This window comes from Lycorma delicatula, chromosome 5, assembly GCF_047948215.1.
Source record: "Lycorma delicatula isolate Av1 chromosome 5, ASM4794821v1, whole genome shotgun sequence".
NCBI lineage: Eukaryota > Metazoa > Arthropoda > Insecta > Hemiptera > Fulgoridae > Lycorma > Lycorma delicatula.
Window position 1 is genome coordinate 129751203 of NC_134459.1, and position 23605 is coordinate 129774807.

Consider the following 23605-nt stretch of genomic DNA (forward strand, 5'->3'; position numbering starts at 1 on the left):
CATTGAAACTGACCTATTCATTCAAGTGAATCAAGTGGCAAAAAACAGACTAGCACACTACTCAAACATATAATTTGCTGTTGGTCAAAAGCAAAAAATTTGGTAAACATTTTTTGAATTAAGCAAAAATTCAAATAAAATATACTTTTGAAAAAATTATTAATTTGCCCAAATAATAAATTACTAAAATTACTGTAAATATATACTTTTACATTTAAATTTTTACAATTGCAGATTTGAAGAACTGGTAAAAAATAAAAATGTTGATGAATACACAGCACAAGCAGTATCAGATCATGTTAAAAAGGGTCAGGGTTCTCGTGATGGAACTGGGAATTTAGATGAAGAAGGCTCTTGGGGGAATGCACAATCTTCAATGCCGGAGGGAAGTTTTACTGTAGCATGGAGAAGTGGATATCATTCCTTTATAGACATGTTAATGGTCAGTCATGAGCTGTAAATCTAATTGACTGTATTTGGATACTCCTGAACCCCTGTAGGGGAAGACTCTTTGTGATGATCTCAGTTGCCACACCACTCCCTCCCTGTAAAGCCTTGAGGGTCTTTGGCTTTACCAGAAGTCGTCTTTTAGACCCTCTAATCTTGATAACACAATACAGTCATCAGTTTGGGCTCTGATAGGATTTCACCAATGCAAATTTCTCAGTAGATATTTCCATTAGTGTATTTACACTATCTATTATTGCCTTGAACGACTATGTTTGGATACTTTCTTTTTCTGTTTAGCTTCTGGAACCATCATACACCAGAGGATGAATGAGGATGATATGTATGAATGTAAATGAAATGTAGTCTTGTACAGCCTCAGGTCGACCATACCTGAAATGTGTGGTTAATTGAAACCCAACCACCAAAGAACACCAGTATCCACAATCTAATATTCAAATTCATATAAAAGTAACTGCCTTTACTAGGATTTGAACCTTAGAACTCTCAACTTCCAAATTGGCTGATTGGCAATGATGAGTTAACTACTAGATCAACCCAATGGGCTTGATTTGGATATGCATCCTGACCCTGAAGGAGAAGACACCTGCCATGTGATGGATCCAATCATCACATTCTTTTCTGTACCTAGCCCTAGGGGCTTTACCAGAGATTATCTTCAAAGCCTCAAGACATATTTCAGTTTAGCCCCAGTCAGGATGCCACCGATGGGAATGTCATGTGATATCCTGTTGATGTATTTAGCCTAATATGGATCCTACAGATAATAGAATTAATAAGTCTCACCTTAGATTACACTGATTGAGCTGAATAACTAACATACCCGAAGGAAGAGGGGGCCCAATACGCAACACCAATGGAAAAAATTAAAAACAACAAAAACACAAAACAGCAAATCGAAAACATTAATCAAACCATAAACATAAGTGTAACATAGACAAGAACAAAAATGTAAAATAGAACCTAATAGAACCAAAACAAAACACTAATACTAAAACTAAAACACGATACAGGAATGACAAAAAACATAAAACCAACAATTAAACACTAAAAGATAAACAATCTAACAAAATTAAAACATAAAATAAAACAAAACCCAAATAAACTAAATAAAATAACCAAAACACACAGACAAGAAAATCAACACTCAAGATCACAGTAAGAATATCAGTAACTCCAAAACTGGCCTCTAAAAAATCAAAACCAAGGATTACAAATCAGTAAAAAGAAAAGAAAACCAAATAAAACAAAAACTAAACAACAATCAACAAAAACTAAAATACTGTAACCTAATCATAAAATGAAAACTGGAAAAACCAACTTAATCAAGAAAAACAACTCCCAAAAACAAAAACAACAAAGACCAATAATTCTAATAGTCTAACAAAAAGATAAGAACCAACAACTACAAAACACTAAATAGGAAACAAATAACACAAGAACTAAGGACTTCCAGAAACAACAAAACCCAATACTATAACCAAACTTAAACAAAATAAATAAAACATAATTATGAAACATCCTCAAGAAGCTCCTCATCCTGCCCCCTGAGACTGTCTATTTCTACATATCAAGTCAACTTATTAATACATTCTTCCATGCACACTTGTACGCAGGACATTTTACTAACCTACATTCATGGCGGGCTGACTTCCCCACTTGTGAGCAATTCAAACAACCATCATAAAGAAACATTAATAAATTTTGATTATTTGAAGTTCTGGAGTTATCAAGAACATAAAAATTAAACACGCAAACATAATAGTATTATTAGTTTTCTTTAATATATTTTTTATATATTACTTTAATACTTGTAAAATTTTATTACTATTCATATTAATGGCTAAAAATTAAAAATTGTAACTGGAAGTAACAAAAAATTAGCTCATATATTTGTGTTTTATTGCTAACAATTCATTAAAGTTTTTAATAGCGTAATAATTTTTTTCAGAATCATCAAAAAAGGAGGAGGTTTTTAATTCAATTTTGGCTTCCTTTCACGAATGCTCAGTGAAGCTAACCTTCATCAAGTAATTTTGATGATCTTTTCTTTAAAAGTTTTTGTAAAAATTCCTCTGATGGTCTACTGTTAAGTTTTTTAAAAATAATTACTAGAAGATTTTTAAAATTAAAAATTTACATAGACAATTTTAATTTTATTTTGTTGTCACTACTGATTAGTATTGGATTGATGTTGTATAAAGAAACCATCATTCTCTATTATATCATAATCAAGATACTTTCTGATTTTTAATGCAGTGGATAATATTCTCATTAACAAGAAAACTCAATACCTAATTATTGCTTTTTAATCTGATCTCTATTCTACTCTGATTCATTTCTCATTTCTGAAATCGTTATTCTTTCAAATACAATTCCCATGTTTTCACCCATCATCTGTGTCCTGCAGTAACAATTTTAACTACAGTGTTATTACAGCAAATTTAATCAATGTTCTGTTTATTTTAATTTTTATGTTATGAAATGAACTTTAACTTTATTAGCTTTCTTAGAGAACCTTGTCTCCAGTTGTTATTCAGGCCTTTATTTCTTTATGTATCTTATTTTTTCACTAACAGACACTTTTAGATATTAAAAATTCATGACACTATCAAAGTCCTTCTACCTAATGTGTTAGCTGTAGGTTCCTTCTGCTTTCATTGTTATCATTCTCTGATGTATAGTTTTCTATGTATTTATTTCAAACCCAGCCATTTTCATTTCTGATCTTAGCACTGTTAGAAGCTGGTTGAGTTTGTGTATATCTTAATATGCTTATAAGAAGCATATAAATCAGTAAATGTAAATATTTATCTAGATTTATATTGTGATGTTCATTGAATGCTTGAATAACATTATCCAAAATTATATTAAATGTGGCAGTTAACAGAGATTTCTCATTTAACGTTGGATATAATAATAGATATTTGTCTTGCTTCACACCTAGTCTAATTCTTGCATTAGAATTTGTTTAGTAATTATCATTTTAACAAGCTTAGTCAAAGCCTCTCCATTTCTAGTGGCAAAACCTTCCTACTTAAATTAATGAAAATCTGTAAAAAAAAATCTGCCAAAAATCTACAAATAGAAAATGAAGGTAAATCTTAAACTCAAAACACATGTGTTATAGTAAAATGTATTTTTACATTTTAGAGAGGTATAGTTTGTGCTTATAGATGGTGTACCGTACACACTCATCTTGGCAACATATCACATTTTACTGGGTTCTGATCTATGCATAAGTTGTTGAGTAACTACTGATTGAGGTTGTGCATAAGCTGGTCGTCAAATTAGTGAAAGCAAAAATGAAGGAGTTGAAGGAATAAATGTTGTGAGTACATTTTAGAAGATGTACTAAATAACTGTTGGATAAGGTTTTAAATAAATATTGTTGCATTGAGTTAATTTATTTAGTTTTCTATCATCAAGAAATCAACTTCTGTTGCAGAAACTTACATTTTCAAAATTTAGCTTAACAAATAAATAAGTATTAATGTGTATATTATAATACATTACTAGGTGATTAATAAAATTAAAGCTATTAAATAGTTAAGATAATTCCTTATTTACTTCTCTTAATATGTGAATTAAAATAAGAAAAATTAGAGTAAATTATAAGAAACATAAATTGTCCGACTTATTTTTTTAATTGCAATAACTTCTATTTCCGTATCCCACTTACAAACTTCAAGCTTATGTAGCAATATCATCAAGCAAAAAAAAAAAATTTACTTTCTACTTAGATTTATATTGGAATTTTCTAGGCTAACAGCTTGATAAATTGTTGATAAATACTAGCAATAAAATAATAAACTACATTATTTATCACAGAAGAAAATACTTTTCGTTGAAGAGTTTTATATCTTAAAAACCACTTAATGGTTAATATTGAGTTTTCTGCTAAATGTTGATTTTTTGTGTTTTTCTTGAGAATTTCAAATAATTTGAACAAAGCCTGTAGGAATTATGTATGAAAACTATGCTGTAATACACAATTTTGCACTAGTGGAATTTAATCATCAAATAAAATTAATTTACTAAAATTTTATATCTTTTGTTACAGTATGCAAGAACAGATTTTATTTCGTTTTTAAAAAACTTTAGTCACTAAGAAAATTAAATTTTCTACTAATATTTTCATTTTTATAAATGTTTTTAAAGGATAACATTTTGGAATTTTTCAGGGCAAGTATGAAGGTACAGAGCTACCAGTTATGCAAAAAACTAAATTTAACAAAGTTGTCCAAACAATAAACTGGAGAGGAAATGAAGTTGAGCTCACATGTGAAGATGGTTCTCATTATTTTGCTGATCATGTTCTTGTTACAGTCTCTTTAGGAGTGCTAAAGTTTTCTGCTAAAACAATGTTTAATCCTCCATTACCAGATAAAAAATTAGCTGCTATTGAGGTAAGAAAGTTTTTTTGTTAATTTCATTTTTTTAATAGCTAAGAGGACGTAAATTATTAATTACATCCTCTATTTGTTACTAAAAAAACATCTTCAGCTGAGTCATCTGTTCTGAGAAAAACTACTTCCAACATCATGTTGCTTCTGTGATCAACAATTAATGTTACTTTACTATTGTATTAACACAAATTAATAAAAAAAAAATCCTAAGAGCATAACTTTCCAATATATCAGGTATTCTAAGGCCCTTGCTGCTCAAGGACTGAAAAACAAAGCTTCAACATGAAGCACTGACCGCAACGCTTGTAACTAAATACACCATAATTGCTTTGAGGGAAGTTTATAAATCTATTTTCTCATTATTCACTTACATTTTACTTCTTACCATTTTCAAAGGCATTTCTTATTTAGCTATCATTATTAATACCCAGTTGAATGTAAAATGAATCAGTTCTTATCTTGTTAAGTAGCTAAATTCTGAATTTAATTACTACCTTATCTAAATGTAAACTGAATTAATTTACAGGAAGTCCTCTAACTCTTAGAATCAGAAGCTCAGTTAAATTAAATGTGTTCTTTTTCTCTTTTAATTTATTTTGGTTATTCTTTAGTTTTATTTATTATTACTTATTTATTTTTTAGTTTCTGTGATCATTTTTTTCTTTAGTTATTTGATTTGTTGATATTTCTTCCTACACTTGGCTAGTCTTGTGACAATTGTGATTGTAGGAAAATTATCTTTCATTTATTCTAATCTTTGCCTTCCTTTATTGTTCCTATCATTTATACTTCCTTTTATAATTAAATTCACTAATCCTCTATGATTTATATGTGGTAAAGCAGCCTTTTATTTCATTTTAAAGATTCTCTCACAGACGCCTTTCCCAAATTCACTTTAAAAGTTTCTCATTTTGTACTCTATCAATCGAATAAATTTTCAGTATTTTCCTATAACTCTGTACATTACTGCAACAGCACTTTTATTTTATTTTTCTGATCTTCCCTACTTCCATATTTCACTACTTTCAATGCAAATATTTTATAGAACTTCTTTGTAATTTCTAAATCTGTGTTAGATACAGTATAATTTTTAACTGCATAAAATCTCTTCTAGCTTATACAAGTTTGCTTTTTATATCTTCTTTATTCCATCCATTATTCTGAGTTTACTCTCTTTAATATACTGGAAATCTAGAAAACACACAAAATCTGTACAAATTGTTTTACATAAAATCTGAAACTAGATGCTATTTAAAGTTTTAAAGAATCACAATTGATAAAAACTAAGAGAATGAATAAATAGAGAAGTACAGCATTTATTAAATAACTGAAAAACAAGATTAACAAATTAATTTAAAAAATGAAGTAATAATTCATACTTGACAAACAAAAGATGCTAATGAGATTCTATAAAATGAGGATTTTTAACATTAGAACAGAATAAAAGTAAAAAAATACACGCTACTATTGTCATTTTATACAGTAGTTCCTTGAAAGATCAAGTTGATCTAAAATCGTCTAAACCACTGAAACCTCCAATTCAGCTATAAACTATGTTGTTAATTTCTCAGGTTTATTATTTAAATATAAATTTTTTTGAATTTCTAATATATAAATCTTTTCCCAAGTTAAATATTATGATGGGGAAAAATTATATACTTCTATTATTATTTACTTATAATTATACAACTTATATATAATTGAATTCCTTCTTTCTGCCCAATTTCATTTGTTTTAACCTTCATTTTACTCTTGTTTGCTTTCTATTTGTATTTTTCCTCCAGCAATCAATCCAGTTAGTTTAAAATTAAAAATATATTATCATCAATGACCTTAACCTTTTTTTATTTTTTGTCTCTTGTGATTAATGTGGTATTTGGTCTTTAATTTTTCTTTAAATTCATTTACAGCTTTTTTTCCACTCACAAATTAAAAAGGACGGATCAAAATTACATCACTGTATTGTCACTTCTGTGTTGCAGCTTACCATTCCTTACTTTTAGGTTCATTTTAGTTCTTTGGTTGTACAAATTCTAAATAATGCTTTTTTTCTTCATTTTTCAATTCTATTTTCTGTAACATTTCATAGCACTCTTATTCTATGTAAATAGTTTGAAAAATCAACTTTCAACATCCATTAACTACAGTTATTGGTAAAATTAATTCATTCAGTTTAGTCTTATACTCTCCTCTGATTAAATTTTACTTACTTTTATAAAATAAACAATTTAATCACATAAATAGTTTCTTTCTTACAACAATTTAAATTTAATTGGCTTAATAGGTTTGTTAGATGAATGAATAAAGTTTAACTAAATTTAATCCTCTGGCCAGTATTAAATGAAATATTGTTTTATCATTTATTTCATAACATTTGTTGTTTTTGACTTAGCCTGTTTCTGCTTTATATTTATTAGTGGATAGAGAGTTTACTCTAAACTTAAAAGTAAAACTTAACAAATGTTTACTCCTCTCTCGTTTTATATTTAGCCTCCAGAACCACAGTAAGGTATTACTTCAGAGGATGAATGAGGATGATATGTAAGAATGTAAATGAAGTGCAGTCTTGTACAGTCTCAGGTCGACCATTCCTGAGATGTGTGATAAATTGAAACCAACCACCAAAGAACAACTCAACTTCGAAATCAGCTGATTTGCAATGACAAGTTCACCACTAGATCAACCCAGTGGGGTGGGGTCGATTTTTACTCCTAAACTTTCTTAAAAGTTTATAATTAACTGATAAAAACTTCAAGAAATATCAACAGGCTACCCTGAGAAGGTTCCAAGGATTGTGCAATCCTTAGCTTAAAAGGAATACGTTTTTTTTTAGGTTAGGTGACAATCTTTTTGCTAACTTTATATTTATTTAAAGTTGTATATACTACATTAATAGTTTATAGTTGATTCAGTAATAATAACCAGTTATAGAATTTTATATTTTATTAATTTGTATTACTTTCTTTTTTCAAGTATCTTGGATTTGATGTTGTTGGTAAAATCTTCATCTACTTTGAAACACATTGGTGGCCTATGGATTTTGAATACAAAATTAGTTTCCTTTGGACTAATGAAGATAAACAAAAATTCAAAAATGAATCAAAATATGTAAGTTTTTTATAAGTATTCTCATGGTTAATGATCAAAATATTGTATAGTAGTTTAACATAATCATGAGATAACTTCTTCTTAACACGACTTATAAAAACAAAGTTATAGCCTAAAAACTTAAATAAAAAAAAACATAATCCAGAAACTAGTAAGATCTAACTGGGGTGTGTAAGTAATGCTCTTCAAACAATTTCGTATTTAAACTATTTTGTTTTTTGTACTTTAAACTATTTATCTAAAGAATAATGGATCTCTGGTGCAAGAGCTATGTAAAATGAAACCGGATCTAAAATCAATATGCATTGTTGGCACCACATTGCTATACACATAATTACAGGTACAAGAAAAACTAGACAAAGAGATGGCTGAATGGCTGCCTGTTTGCTTTCTTGCTAATTTCCATAATTACTTATATTTCAACTGAAATATAAAAAAAAAAAAAATATATATATATATAAGCGAGAGAGAGAGAGAGAGAGAGAGAAGCTTCATTACATTTTGGTCTCTCTTGTAATATAAATACATGAGAGAACTCTGATCATGAGTTACTCTGAGATCATGAGATACTCTGATTACTACCTTCCCAAATATAAGATTTAAATACATAATCTGACTGTGTAGTGGCTTTTCATGTCCAAGTACTTTGAAAATGGAAACATCAAATACAGAACCATCACTGGCTATGGATGGAGCAAAGCATTTTTATTTTTGTTTTGCTGTTGTAGGTTCCTTGGTTTAAATTCTGATGTACCAAGCCAGACTTTTGACTGTTAACTTGTTTTAAATATATACTCTTATGGATTTTGGCTGCTGCTATTTTTTAATTATTGGAGCACGTTATCTGGGTACAGTATTGTAAAGATGCAATTCAAAATGAAATTAATGGTATTATTTGTATCTAATAATGTGTGTGTGTGTGTGTATGCGCACACACACATTATAAGTTTAAATCTACCTTGAAGTCATATACTTGATAGAACACTGTCAAGTATATGACTTCAAGGTAGAGAGAGCATTGGCTAGGGAAGAAGTATTCAAATAAGAACACTTTCCAGATAACTTTGTAACGTCGACTGTAGTCACTGCTGCAAGGTGGAACAACAACAGGAGATTCAGACCTACATTGAAACACAGTTAATAGGTGCTAGATATAACCTCCAGGCAAATTTGTCTGGGTTTTGAGAAGATCAAGTCAGGAAGACAATCGGAATGTGTCTGAAACTTCAGACCAATTGGGAGGGACCTTACAGAATTCAGCACAGTTCACGAACGAAGAAGATCGTGGTTTGTCTGGATCTCCTGGCACCTTATCAGAGAGCTATTCAGGACAAATAGCTTTAAGAAGGGAGGCAGTGTAACAGGACCAGTATAACAGCCTAGGGTAACGAATTCCTTCCAATTAAGAAGAAAGAATGAGAAAATAATAATGAAAAGAATTCAGAAGGAACTAACAGGGATTCCTTTCTCAGGTTAACAGGTCCATTTAACAATCTGTTCTTTGTAATACAGACAATAGCACCTACAACAGTTGTTGTGTGATGAGAAGGGTTATTGGACCAGATTAAGAATTTGTGGGAAATGGTAATGGCGCGGGTGATGAAAGTTATTACGCTTCAACAATTAAAAGATGAGGCAGGTACTGGTTCTGCAGGCCAAGAAATATAAATTCTGCTAAGATTAGCAGGAACATTCAGTAGCACTGTGATTAGTTCTGCAAGGCTGTTTGATGTAGTTACAGTGATGGCGATATCGGTAAGTGTGTAGTAAATGAGTGAAGAGTATGTCTCAAACATTCAATCGTGGACAGTGGTTGAATACTGGAAGTTGTTCAGTAATTAATTGTTAAACAGTAGTGAAAGAGACAGTATTGTATTCATTAATAAAGTGTAAGGTAGTTCCATTGTAAACAGTAAAAGTAATAATATTTACAGAGAATTGAATTGTATGAACTTTAGACTTCTCTAATGTTACCTTGTTGATGAAATATCAGGTTTTAGCAGTCATTATGACATTTTTAGTAAATTAGACTATATTCTGGTTTTTATAATATAATTATCTTTAAACAAATCTTATCCTTATTTGATTACTATTTTGTATGTCATATATTTATTATTTATTTTATTTTCTATGTTTTTAGAGTAATAAATTATATTTATAAAAAGCTTTTGGTTTGTTAGTCTTTCAAGATCCTGGTTGAGCTGCGAATATACAACAATATATTACAAATGCTGTTTATCAGACAGTACTTGGTACAACAACATCACTCAAAACTTACAATAAGAAAAGTTCAAATTTAGTGGAACAGTTGTGTATTAAACCCTGCACACTGACATCCACAATAATTAGGTAAAGAGAGGGTGATTACCATGGGATAAAAATTTACAAATAATTTTTTAAAATGTATATATTGACCTTATTCTGAGTGTCTTATTTATCTTTAATGTCAGGCTGTTAAAAACTCAGTGTTATAAAAAAACATTTTTTTATCAAATTCCTAAGTTCATCATTGAAATGCTGTCTGATTAGCGGGTTCATTATACAGTTTCATTACAAATCATATTGTAGTAGGGTAGTATAGCTTTTTTGGTACCATGAATGAGGTGAATCTTTGATACTGCAGTATTATTGTTTACTATTTTCCCAAATACACTGATTTTATTGTTTGATTCTTCTTTTTTATCTGCCAATTTTTATCAAAGTTCGGCTATTATCCTAGCAATCAGAACTTCATACTACTACTCTAAATAATTCTATTTTGAATGATTAAATCATTAAAAAAATTGGAAATTATACTACCAAAGTTAATTGAGTATTATAATTAACATTATAAAGAAAAATATATAATCTTATTATTTATTTTTTAATTATAAATTAATCGTTTTAAAAAGATTAATCATTAATGGTTTCAGGGTGGGTGGGCAGCTGAAATAATTGGTTTTCATTTTGTTGAAAATCAACCAAGAGTTTTAGAAGGCTGGGTAATTGGCGACACTGCTCGTTTAGTAGAAACATTATCTGATAATGAAATAGCTGGTGCTGTTATGGAAGTTTTTAACTGGTTTGTTAGTAATGAGTATTATATATCAAAACCTATAAATGTTACAAAGTAAGTATTACATTTATATTTAAATAATTTTTATTTTGTTTGTATAAAAGAAATTTTAAATATATAAATAGTAGTAAAAGTTGAGTAAAAATAAGGTTGGAATATGATTGATCACAATTTTTTCCTAGTTATTGTTTCTCAATTTATCTTAATAAATTTAGTTCTATTATCTATACTAGCTTTTGTTTCACTTGGATTTAAAAAATAATTGATGGATGAAGTCTTTAGTTGATGAAAATCCATTCACAAAATTAATTTAAAAATGAAACTTATGTTAAACAGTACCTTTCTCAGATGTTATGTATGGAATACCTCCATTTATTACTCTGAATGTAATATCTGAGGACGATACTGTGTTCCAAAACTGCTGTCATTTGTTGAATTATTTTTGTGAAAATCAAAAAAACATTGGTTTTTATTTTCATTTTGTTGGTTTAAAAATGTTCTGTGACGTTTTTGTTTTCTGAAGTAAAGATATTGTATCAAATTTTATAGCTAAACAGATACATACATAGTCAGAATAAAAGGATATTTAAAAAAAATTGGTTGTTAAAAGAAAAAATAAAGAAAAGTAAATCAACAGGATTACCGTTATTGTCAGGTTTTCAAGTAATAGTTTTTTGATCAGGAGTTGGTTATTCTTTAAAATAAAAAAAAATCTACAATGTTTATTTTAATAATCTGCATAAGAAAATGAGTGTATTAATGAAAAACAACCATTAATAGAAGATGCAATGATAGCTTCGTGAATAAAATTGTGATTAAAAAAGTAGACCAAAAAGTGATGTAGCTTTTGCAAGAAAAAATTTGCATTAACTGGCACATTATCTATCTTATGATGCTATTACATGCTGGATACATAATTTATTACTTTTTGTGCCAGTTTATAGAAACAGTTATTTTAAAAGAATGTTTTTCTTTTAAACCATGTCTTTCCCACTGAAATAAAGGCTACTTTTTAATTACTATATACATTTTCTTAATCAACCTGTAAAAGAAGTAACACAAGTTTTTATTTCATTTTATTTTATCTTTTTTTATAACTTTCTCATTACAAATCGAATACTGAAAACAAAGACATGGTGATGTCTGGAGCTGATGATGGTGAGACTTTTAACGTGGATAGAACGTAGCAACAAAAAAGTTGCCAAAAAACAATGATAACATGTGGAAGTCCAATGAGGTGTATTCACAACAAGCAACAAGCTCATTTTAATTCGATCATCCACAACAGGGGCACAGCCAACTGAATTATAAGACTTGCTACCATTGATATACACAACTTCATCTGGTCTTATATCAGAGAATATTAGAAAATCTTTATTGCAGGTCTATTGAAGGATGGTAAGAACTGTACTTAACTTATTACATACATTTATTTAGAGTAAAACTAAATGAATTGGGCATAACAGCCAAGGTCGATAAGGAACTGATTAACAGAGAAGAATGAAAGTATGGCAATGTTAAGCAAATTAAATAGGTGCAGAGTTCTGTTGACAGAGACGACTTGTCCACTGCATCAAACATCCTTAACACTGTAGGGTAAGCTGAGAAATATGCTATACAGCCAAAATCTGTATGGAAACATATCAGTGCTCAGTAGAAACATATATAACTTGTCTGTACCCTTAGTACTGGATAAGATATGTAACATATCCAAGGTTCTAAAACATGTTCATTTTCAATTCCTTTACATGCTTAACCCAGATGAAACACTTTAATCTCAAAAATTTAATACTGATCAAGTTTTAATTAGCTTGTTCTTCAGCTACAGATGTAGACTGTAAACCTAGATTCATATTTATTTTTCTTATTAAAATTATTTATCTTAAAAAAAAATATATGAGTTTTACAGTTTCCTGTGTAAGGTAAATAAATGTTTCTGGACTAGAGTAGTAGTGGCATACTTGTATAATCACAGTTTTCATCCAATATGTCAAGCATTGCTTGCCACATTAGTATGGAATTGAGTTAGCAGTTTTTCTATTTGCGTGAATTTATTACAAAAATATTAATGTTAATAAAATACTTTACAACAATATTCGAATTACCTTCAATAACTTTACAATAGATGTTCAAAATGATTTCCTGTGATCCCGATGCAGGTTTGTACATGTCTCATAACATTTGCAGCCATTTTTTGTACTGTTTGCTCAGTAATGTTTGAAATTTCACTTTCAATGGGCCTTCAATTCGTATGTGTATTAGGATTGTTTTTAAAAATTACACTTTTTAAATAACCCCCAAAGGAAAAGTCTGCTGGTGTTAAGATTTGGGGATCTAGGAGGCCATAACCCTTTTGTTATCAAACAATGGCCAAAAAATTCCTATAACATGTCCACTGTTTCATTAGCAGTTTGAGACATTGCGTTATATCCTGCTGGAACCAATATTCTTGTTCGTGTAGATGTAACATGGCAATAAACTGTTCAGTTAAGTTGCAATACACCACACCATCTACAGATTTGTCAACAAACAAGGGCCCCATTATATGATGCCAGGAGATCACACACCAACACCAATGTTACATTGGTGTAATGCTCATTCATGAGACATGTGAGGATTTTCAGCGCTCCATATTTGGCTGTTTATGTAGTTATCCTAGCAAAATCATGTCTCGTCATTGAAATTAATATGATCCAAAATTTCAATAACATTGTCAGCAACAAGGGAACGAACATGACAATACTGTAAACATTTTCTGTGGTCTACTTCTTTCAGTTCTTGAAAGAAACCAATGCATCCAATTGTAAATTTTTTAGCAGCCCTGAAAGCCCAGCCTGTGAAGATAACTTTCTGAGCAATTTTCTGGGTGAGCGAGAAAACATTCTTTCACATCCTTCAGAACTTCTGCTGTTTACAGTGATGGTTGACGTGTGTTTTTCCGGTCATGAAATTTGTTAGTCAAATGCGATATTGGCAACTTATTTGGAACTGAAGAATTGGGAAATTTTATCTAAAATTCGTCTTTCACTCGTTTGTAAGATTTATATGTGCAAGACATAGTTAACACAATAGAGATGAATTTACACTGATATAGCACTAGTGCATATAAAGGACATTACAACCACACAAGCTGCTAACCTTGAGTACAACGCCACAGGCAAGAGTTGATGTTATTTGGTTGGTTACAGTGGGAATGGTAGCATCAATTTCTTTGACATGGCAAGCAAATGGAAACTGAAAATTTAAAGTTATACTTTTTGTTAAATTATCATTTATACTGCAGATCTACATAAAGTTGATCCATTTAATCAGTTAGAACTAGATGATTTTAAAATTCATAGGAACTTGGGACAAAATTGGAATTTTAAAGTTCAAATTTCAAATATAGAAAATCAGTCGTGTTATAGTACACTATTGTTATATAGTCATCTTATTTTTAAAAAAATCCACTGGTATTTTCTATTTTCCTAGGATTTGTTATATGATGCACAAATATCCTGCTTATCTTGGGAGGATGTAGGATGTCAGTAGGACATTTTTAAATATCTTAGGATACTCATGATATAATGCAGTAATTTAGTATAGTTCTGAGATGTCCTGCACATTCTGGGATGTGGATCTGACAAGTTCTATGCAGTTCTTCAAAAAGAAAATAATCTAAATGTTCAGTTTTACATTTTTAAAAAAATATTTTAAAGTAAAAATCCATATAAGTTATGTAGGATGCAGAAGTCGCCCCTTTTAGTCTGAGAAACTTAAAAAAAAGTTTTTTTACAACTTCTTATTCATTTAACAAATTATGCTGTATGTTTTTTAAAATCTTTTTCATTGGTTAGGGTAAAAAATGAAATAAAGTTCAAAGGTTAATAATTATTAAACATTTATCATCAAGAGGATTTTATCTTAAACCTCTAATCAAATGGTCGGAAAGTTCAACAAAATGGTTGTTAGAATTTTTTTTCATTACTGTTACAGAACATTCTGGAGGGAAATGTGAACTCCTCACTTGACACTACTCATTTTAAAAACGATAAAAAGAATTTATTTGTTTATAGCAAATAATAATTCTGTTTAATTTCTACAATAAATATTTTTCTCTTCTTATCAATAGCATGTGTTATTTTTAGTTGTGATAAATTTATGAAACCTCCATTATAGTTATATTTGTTTGTACTCATATTAGTATTGTTTTCATTTCATTTTTTGTAAAAACTTATTCAGTAAGTATAAGTGAATTACTTTAAAATAATGTGCAAAAACTGTCCGCTACAGTTTGCACAGTATTACCAGTCACATAAACTATGTTTTTCAGTTTTAATTAACAAGAAGACTCCCTGACATACCACACTGCACAGTGTGAATAATTCTAATGTATTATCTTAAAGTTAATATGGTAAATGTGTTATATTTTGTGAGGTTTTTTGCTAAACAATTCCATTTTCTTGTTACATATCTTAAATAAGTAATAAAAATGCTTTTTATTTTTATTACAGGACAACATGGGCTAGTAATCAATTTATTCGTGGATCATACAGTTTTCACACAGTAAAAAGTGATCATTTGGGATATACTTCAACTGATATTGCTGAACCCGTTTCATACAACCAAACAGTTCCGGTAAAAAAATTTATTAAATTAGTGAATATGTTTTAATGTTTATTAAATTGAGTCAAGTCAGGAAAATACATTGAATCAGAGAAAAAAATGTTGTTGAACTCTAATAATACATGATAACACTTTAATACTGATTTTCAAATTTTGGATATTGTTTTTCCAAAGGCCTTTGAGCTAGTTATCAATACTTCCATTAGTAGATTTCCCATTAGCTTTAGTTATGTAGATTTATATAGAAATTTATTGTAATATACTAAATAAAATATAAAAAGATTTTAATAACACAGTAACAGCCACTAAAATAAATCAACTAACTGTTCCCAAAATTTCTTGGAAAGTTTACTATGTCACTAAAATAAAAAAATTTATAAAATATCATGTAGCAAACTAACAAAATACATACTGATAACCACAATCCAGCATTTACAATGAATCTGCAGTGATTGCATTAAACACTGTATCACAGACTGAGTAGACATTCATTCACAGATAAAGAAACACATGAACATTACAAAACACAGCTTAAACAAGCTTTGTAATTCACCGCATAAAAACAGGATTGCATTGAATGACACTAACCAAGATCACAGTGATTTTGAATGAATGAAATTAATAGACACATTAAATTTTCTAAATTTTCAAATTTGTTGGACCGGTGACTGGCTTGTTCTATCTGGTAAACCTGTTGCAGTACACTATCCCCTCTATTGTAGTATTAGTAGTGATACAATACTTCAGACACTTCATGTAGAAATACCGTTTGTCTATGTGTTTTATGTTTCCTAAATGTTGGAAAATAATAAATATTCATAATTTATAAATAAATGAGAACTACAAAATAAATCACAATTCAGAAGGTGTAATGAAAATGATCCGAGCAGATATTTTTATACTGGTTAGTTAAATGGGATAAGAAAATTCAAGATGTAAAAAAAGTTGTGTAATGAATATTATTTGAAAACTTATAGATAGAATATTGTTTTTGCAAAGGAAATCTTTTAACTTATATTAAATAAATTAGTGATAATCTTTTAACTGATTTGGAAATTTAATAAAAATGACAATGGAAGCATTATAAAGCTTTTTTCCCTAGCTGAAGCATTGTGTTGAGTTAATTGAAATCAATTATTGAGTTACATGAAAACACACACAGTGAGCTTTACGTTTTTAAGTTGGGCATCATTAACAACAGTGTTTCCAAAAACTCCACTGTTGGTGTTGAGTTAGCTTTGTAAGGCCTTTGTAAGAACAATTCCCATAACTTGAAATCAAGTGGTCGCAATTTTCATCAGTTTTAAATAAATACTTATTACTTTAAATAAATACTTTAACTCATTATTACCAATATCATATGTTAAGCAAAATTTGTCTGTATTAATTTTGTTCACAACATTAATATTGTTTGATCCTGCGTTTAACTTTATAGTTATTACTATTTTTATATTTATTTTTATAACTTTACTATTTTTATAGTTTATAATTGTATAACATTTTTAACTTTTGAAATGTAATAATTGTTATTTAACACATTCATTGCTATTAATTCACATACACTTTAAATTTTTTTTACTTTCCTTATATGCATTGTATATCTATCATACGACTAACTTTGCTCATTGGAATTACATGCAATCCTTCTTAAAGTACTAAATTTAGTTATATTAAATAAAACTAGTTCGAGTAAAAAAGTATAATAATAATAAAGTTTATAGTAAAGATCATTGTTCCTATTTGCTAAATGTAATATTAATGACTTAAAAAATAGAACCATTAATACTTAAGGAAATTGGGAATAATACACACACACACACACACAAATAAATAAATAAATAAAAAGTAATGAATATTTTTTTTATTTAATTTAATGTAAATTAACATGTTATTGTATTAAACTTGTTTATGAATAATTATTTTAACAATCACAATACAATGTTTAAAATTAATCATAAGACATATAGTTATTAAAAAAAAAAAAAATCAACTGAAATATTCAAGACTTAAAAGTAGCAGTTTGAGCAGTATTGTTAAAATTAATATTATTCAGTTTTGAATGTGCTTTTCCTGAGTTGATCTATTTTGAAAATAGGTTACTGGACTATAAATTTTGATGCAAATGTAAACTGTACGATATCATACTGTAAGAAGATTGCTGAGTGTATTGCTATTTAGTTATTCTGAGTTTTGGAGTTTTAAAAATTTTTTTCTGTATTATTTTTTCTAGACAACATAGTGAAAAATCTGTGTAAAATTATAAAATTGTGGCACTTGGAAATTGTGACCAGAAAACACATGACTGATCAATTGCAATTTTATTATTTACCAAAATGTGTGTTATTGTTAATGTATAAAATTTATTCTTATTTAATCCATTTATGGTTTTCATATCATAAAATACAAAATACAATTTTTCATAACAATTGAAGAATAATATTTTCATTTTCTCTTATTTTAATGTATTTAAAGCTAACATAAAATGAAATATTAACAAAATTGAATCAGTAAAGTACTGAATATAAAGTACACAACTTATAAATAAATAGGAGAAATATAGATTTGAGTACAGTCTTCAATATTTTGTATGACAGTTTTCAAAATTCATATAAAAAAATATGTATAAAATTTTAATATGAACATCACTAATAACTATTTATGTACTATGAAGACTTAACTGTTATATAGTTAATCTGAACCTGCTATTTTCTACATTAACATTTCCAAGTGAGTTGCAGGGTCCAGTTCTAATGAACATTCACCATGCTGTGTAAAACATGTGATCATTTTCAATGCGTTTACCTATTGATGATGTCAGTCATATAAGTTAATAATTAACAAAATTATGTTTTATGACACGGAATTACTGCAAACAATCATTTATGTTTTTAAAGGATCATCACCACATTTGCTAATAAAATCTTATTTAGCACCCCAGTAGTAAAAAAGATTCTGTTTGTATGTATTAATAATTTTAATTTTTCCTTAACATGTGTTATATGCCACTAATACATTTTTTATTTAAACATTATTACTGTCAAGCTTTATTTTTAAAAAAATGTACTCTTCACTGTTAATGTAAAACAATTAGTGAACTCCTTATGAGACAGAGCGTTATATCTCTTATCAGTAAAGGAAATGAATTAAATTAAAAAAGAGAATAAAAGTAGAAAAGATCTAAACATGTGTAACATATTTAATACTTTATCATTATATTGGTACCAGTTGCTAGTTATGAAAAAAGAATATTAGATTCAATTTATACTTGTATTTACATTTACTACACAAGAGATCCTTTAACTTTATTTACCACAACAGTCTAAGGCATGTGTAGAATAAGTGAATTGTAAGTTAGTCTATTTAAGTTATTTTAGAATAAACTGAATTAATCACATAATAATCACAAAACACCACAGAAAATGTTTTAAACAAGATAAACAGTACAATATACTTCAACTGTAATTACAATATTATCTTACTTCCATGAACTAGCAGCTATTTATGCAAGCACAGTTACTAAAACTTTTATACAATTATGGAGTGTAAAAATTTTAATTACAATTGAAACTAAATATATATTGTATATAACCTCATTTAATTATTTTTCATGACTGTTGAAGTACGCCCAATAAATATAAAAAATTATAAATTTCACTTACCATTAGTTGAGACGTATAATATTGCTTCAAATAAAGATATTTTCCAGTGGTAATTGTAATTATGATTATTAAGTTCTTCGTTAGCGATTGATTATATGATATATATCGATATATGATATTAAGTAATCTCAAGCAATATCAATGTTGTTTCTCACATTAATATGTTTGTATCTCATAATTTCTATCAATTATTTATTTTGTTTTCTCATGTACCATTTAGATAATTAATTCAATTTATTTGTTTTTTTAGGTTGTCTTATTTGCTGGGGAAGCTAGCCATGATAAATACTATTCTACTGTACATGGAGCACTTGAAACTGGGTGGAGAGAAGCATCAAGAATATTAAATTTTTAATGACAGATATAAAAAATATTTGCGATAAAGATACAAAAATTTAGTTAATCTATATTGACATGAGTTTTATAAATTACTCATTCAATTATGTGAATATTCTTTTAAAAATAAACCCATCATAAAAAATTGTACCATAAGCTGTAAAATAATAAATTTTCAATTCTTTTTTAAAGTTAAAGTAGGATATTAATCCTATTTATATACCATTTTTATTAGTGTCATAATCTGATAATGTGTGCAGTTTTTTATTTGTTTGATATGTAGAATTCAAATATTTTACATTCATTTGTCTCTGAACATTTTAAGTAGCAAACAGGGAATTGTGTACAGAATTACTTAATTTTCATAATGTATACATTGGTACATTGGTTTAGAGAATGTGGCTTTAGCCATTGGGATTTTATTTTCAATTAGTGAGTTACTATTAACTATAAGGTATTTAGATACTGTGTAACCATTAGATAGTAAAGTTTCCATCTTTTTTTTGTTTTTAACATCTTCTTAGTGAACAAAATTACATTGTAAACCATTTCACTGATATAATTTTTTTGATTTGATGACTTAATCCCCACAGAAGCTTGTACATGGCAATGTGAAAATGGAAATTTATTGCATATGAAAAATGCCATGCCTGACGAGGATTTGAACCCAGATGAATGGGACTTCCAGATGATAGATCAAGATGCTACCACTCTGCCATGGAGATTGGTGGATTTAAAATTAATTATAATCTGATGAATTATGTATTACTATGTAGAACATAAAGTAAAAACAATGAAGTTTTGGTCACAAATACTGTAGTAGCATTTTACACATTCCAGCTGCTATATTTAGTAGCAACTAGTACTTCTTAGCCTAAGTTGTATACAAGCAGCCAGAAACTAGGCTGATGAAAGTACTAGAGACTTGAAAAGTTCAGTAATATCAGATACTGAGCTAATTGATTTTTACTGTACTATATTTGATAATTTTTTTAGAATGACTGATTTTTATAAACATATATGAATGTTAACATATTTTGAGGCAGCTAGTAGATGTTGGTACATCATAAAGTGTAGCAAGTGACATCAGTGCTTCTGTTCACTGAAATTTGAGTCATACCTTCATTATTTGTATAGAGTTATGGAGAAAGCATTCAATCTACAAAAGTGTCATTTGAGATAGTACCATTCAAGTCCTAGTAAAGTCAGTTATTTTTACATGGATTTGAATACTAGATCATGGATACCGGTGTTCTTTGGTGGTTAGGTTTCAATTAACCACACATCTCAGGAATGGTTGAACTGAGACTGTAAAAGACTACATACATATCAACCTCATTCATTCTCTGAAGTATTATCTGAACGGTAATTACTGGAGGCTAAACAGGAAAAAGAAAGGAATACCTGAGAAGAGAGGATTGCAAAATGTGGTGCTATAGGAGAATGTTAAAAATGAGATAGGTGGATAAGGTGACAAATTAAGAGGTGCTGCAGCAAATTGATAAAGAAGCAAGCATTTGGAAAAGTATAGTTAAAAGAAGAGATAGACTTTTATAAGCCACATGTTAAGGATTTGTAAGAAAGAATCGTTCGTCCGAATCAAGATTCTTTTCCTTTCCATCATAACCAGTACAGTAAACAAAATGCGCATGCTCTCTTTCTTTTCACCCATGTTTAGCGGTTCATCTCTCTTCATACTGCTGTTCGACCCGATGTATACCTTCTAAATGTGTTCGATTTTTCTCTTTTCAACTCTTATACTACTCCTTAAGTAAAGATCTGATTCTTTTTCGATTGAATTCGATTTTTAGTAAACATAGCCTATCACTTCTGTATGGTTGACCAATCCGTCCAGGTTTTGCAGCGACGTGCGGCGCAACGTACATGTACGATACAGGCGAGGATCGTCAATAATTCTTGAAAAGGGAAACGGCATAGGCTATTCTCCAAAATTTATAAAATGTATTCACTATGTTTCATCGTTTCCTTTTAAATATCAATTTTGTGTAGTACTGATGAGATAAAAGTTTCTTTTTCAGGAATCGATTCATTCGATACGATTCTCAGAAAGGATTCTTAAGAAAGAATCGTTCGTACGAATTAACCAGTACAGTAAACTCTAATGCGCATGCTCTGTTTCTCTTCACCCATGTTTAGCGGTTCATCTCTCTTCATACTTCTGTTCAACTCGATGTATACCTGCTAAATGTCTTCGATTCTTCTCTTTTGTGTAGTGTAGCAGAAATATTACTTATTTATAAACTAAAAATATCAATTTTTAGTTTATACCAGAGAGACTTTGACATAAATATAATGTCAAAGTCTCTCTGGGAGGTCTACATATATCTTTAATTATACTCGTAAAATAAAATAAATTTTTTCAACATTGTTTTTTTTTTTACATTTTTACTTGCATTTATAATGAATAATATTTTAAAGAGAAATACTGTAGGAAGATTAATTCCATTAGACAGCTGCATCCAAACATTAACCCAGTTTAAATATTACAACTTACATATAAACAGAGTGATTTATAAATCATTTTATCGTGACTCCTTAAGCGCATTTTTAGGAAATTTAATAAAAAAGTTCGCATAAAAATATGTTTGAAAACATTTTGTTTTCATGTTTTAGCTAGCGAAAAATTTTGCTTTCATTTTTGCTTAGAAAAAAAGATGATGCTATACTAAAATACAATAGCTTTTACAATAATTATGTATAGCCTATATAGTATACTATCAACTCCGTCGCGGCTTCGCCCGCGCTATATGGTTACATGGGTTTCCCGTCTGACCAGAATTTCCCGTTGCGGCTTCGCTCGCGAAATTCGTAATCTGAATTAGAAACAAATTACCAACCCAATTTTACCAAATCTCATGATGATTTCAATAGCGATAGTATAAAACGAAAATCATTTTAAAAACAGTTTATGTTATTCTACCACTTAAAATATTAAAATTCAAAAAACCCGAAAATGGTTTTTAGATATTTATCTGACGTCCAGCGGGCTGATCTAGTGGTTAAACCATCGCAAATCAGTTGATTTCGAAGTGAACAGTACTAAGGTTCAAATCCTAGTACGAATTTTAATACTAGATCGTGGATACCGGTTTTATTTGGTGGTTGGGTTTCAGTCAATCACACTTCTCAGGAATGGTTGACCTGAGACTTACAAGACTGCACTTCATTTACATTCATACATATCATCCTGATTCATCCTCTGATGTGATGCCTTACGATGGTAAGTACCACTTATTATATATCTGAAAAGCTCTCAATGAGGGCTTACTACTGCAGTTAAAAAAAATTGGATTTTAATTTGTTTTTTAAGTGCTTTTTTTAATTAATTTTGGGCTTTTTGGACACTGTTGTGGTTCAGTCGATTGCAATCAAAAGGAGGTGCATAATTAGCTACTATAACAGTTCTAAATCCATAAATTTCAATATCCTACGGCTAATCGTTTTTGAATTATGCCTGATACATACGAACGTACGTACAGACATCACGCTGAAACTAGTCAAAATGGATTCAGGGATGGTCAAAATGGATATTTCCGTTAAAATATGAAAACTGAAATTTTTCACGATCACAATACTTCCTTTACTTCATACAAGTAAGTAAAAACAATTAAAAATTAAGTAGTCTACATAATTCTTATTAAAATAATTTTAAATCAATATAATGACTTAATAACAATCTGACAAAGTTAAAGATTTTAAGTGTAGTTTAATAGATTAAAGTATATATATATATTTTTTTTAATTAGTCATTCACAAAAATTGCTCGGTAACTAATACGACTTATTTTTTATACGCAGTATAATCTCTTTCATTAAGTTAGAGGTATAAACAAAATCAATAAAAATACCGAAATTCTGTAACCGACCGAAAAGTTGATGATTAAGAACCTTTTACAGTAAGCGCAAATTATAAATAATATTTGTATAAAAACATTTGTAATGAAA

General features: G+C 28.9%; 1 protein-coding gene across 1 annotated transcript in view; it reads left to right on the forward strand.

Annotated features, from left to right (window-relative positions):
• Window positions 1-20153, forward strand: part of LOC142325392 (spermine oxidase-like) — a 32689-nt gene extending 12536 nt beyond the window's left edge. Inside the window, exons 4-9 of the mRNA XM_075367113.1 lie at window positions 235-442; window positions 4653-4877; window positions 7851-7985; window positions 10898-11094; window positions 15534-15657; window positions 19555-20153. Of these exons, the coding sequence (XP_075223228.1) occupies window positions 235-442; window positions 4653-4877; window positions 7851-7985; window positions 10898-11094; window positions 15534-15657; window positions 19555-19659 (994 nt within the window). The 3' untranslated portion in view covers window positions 19660-20153. The remainder of the gene's footprint in view (window positions 1-234; window positions 443-4652; window positions 4878-7850; window positions 7986-10897; window positions 11095-15533; window positions 15658-19554) is intronic.
• Window positions 20154-23605: the final 3452 nt, after the last annotated feature.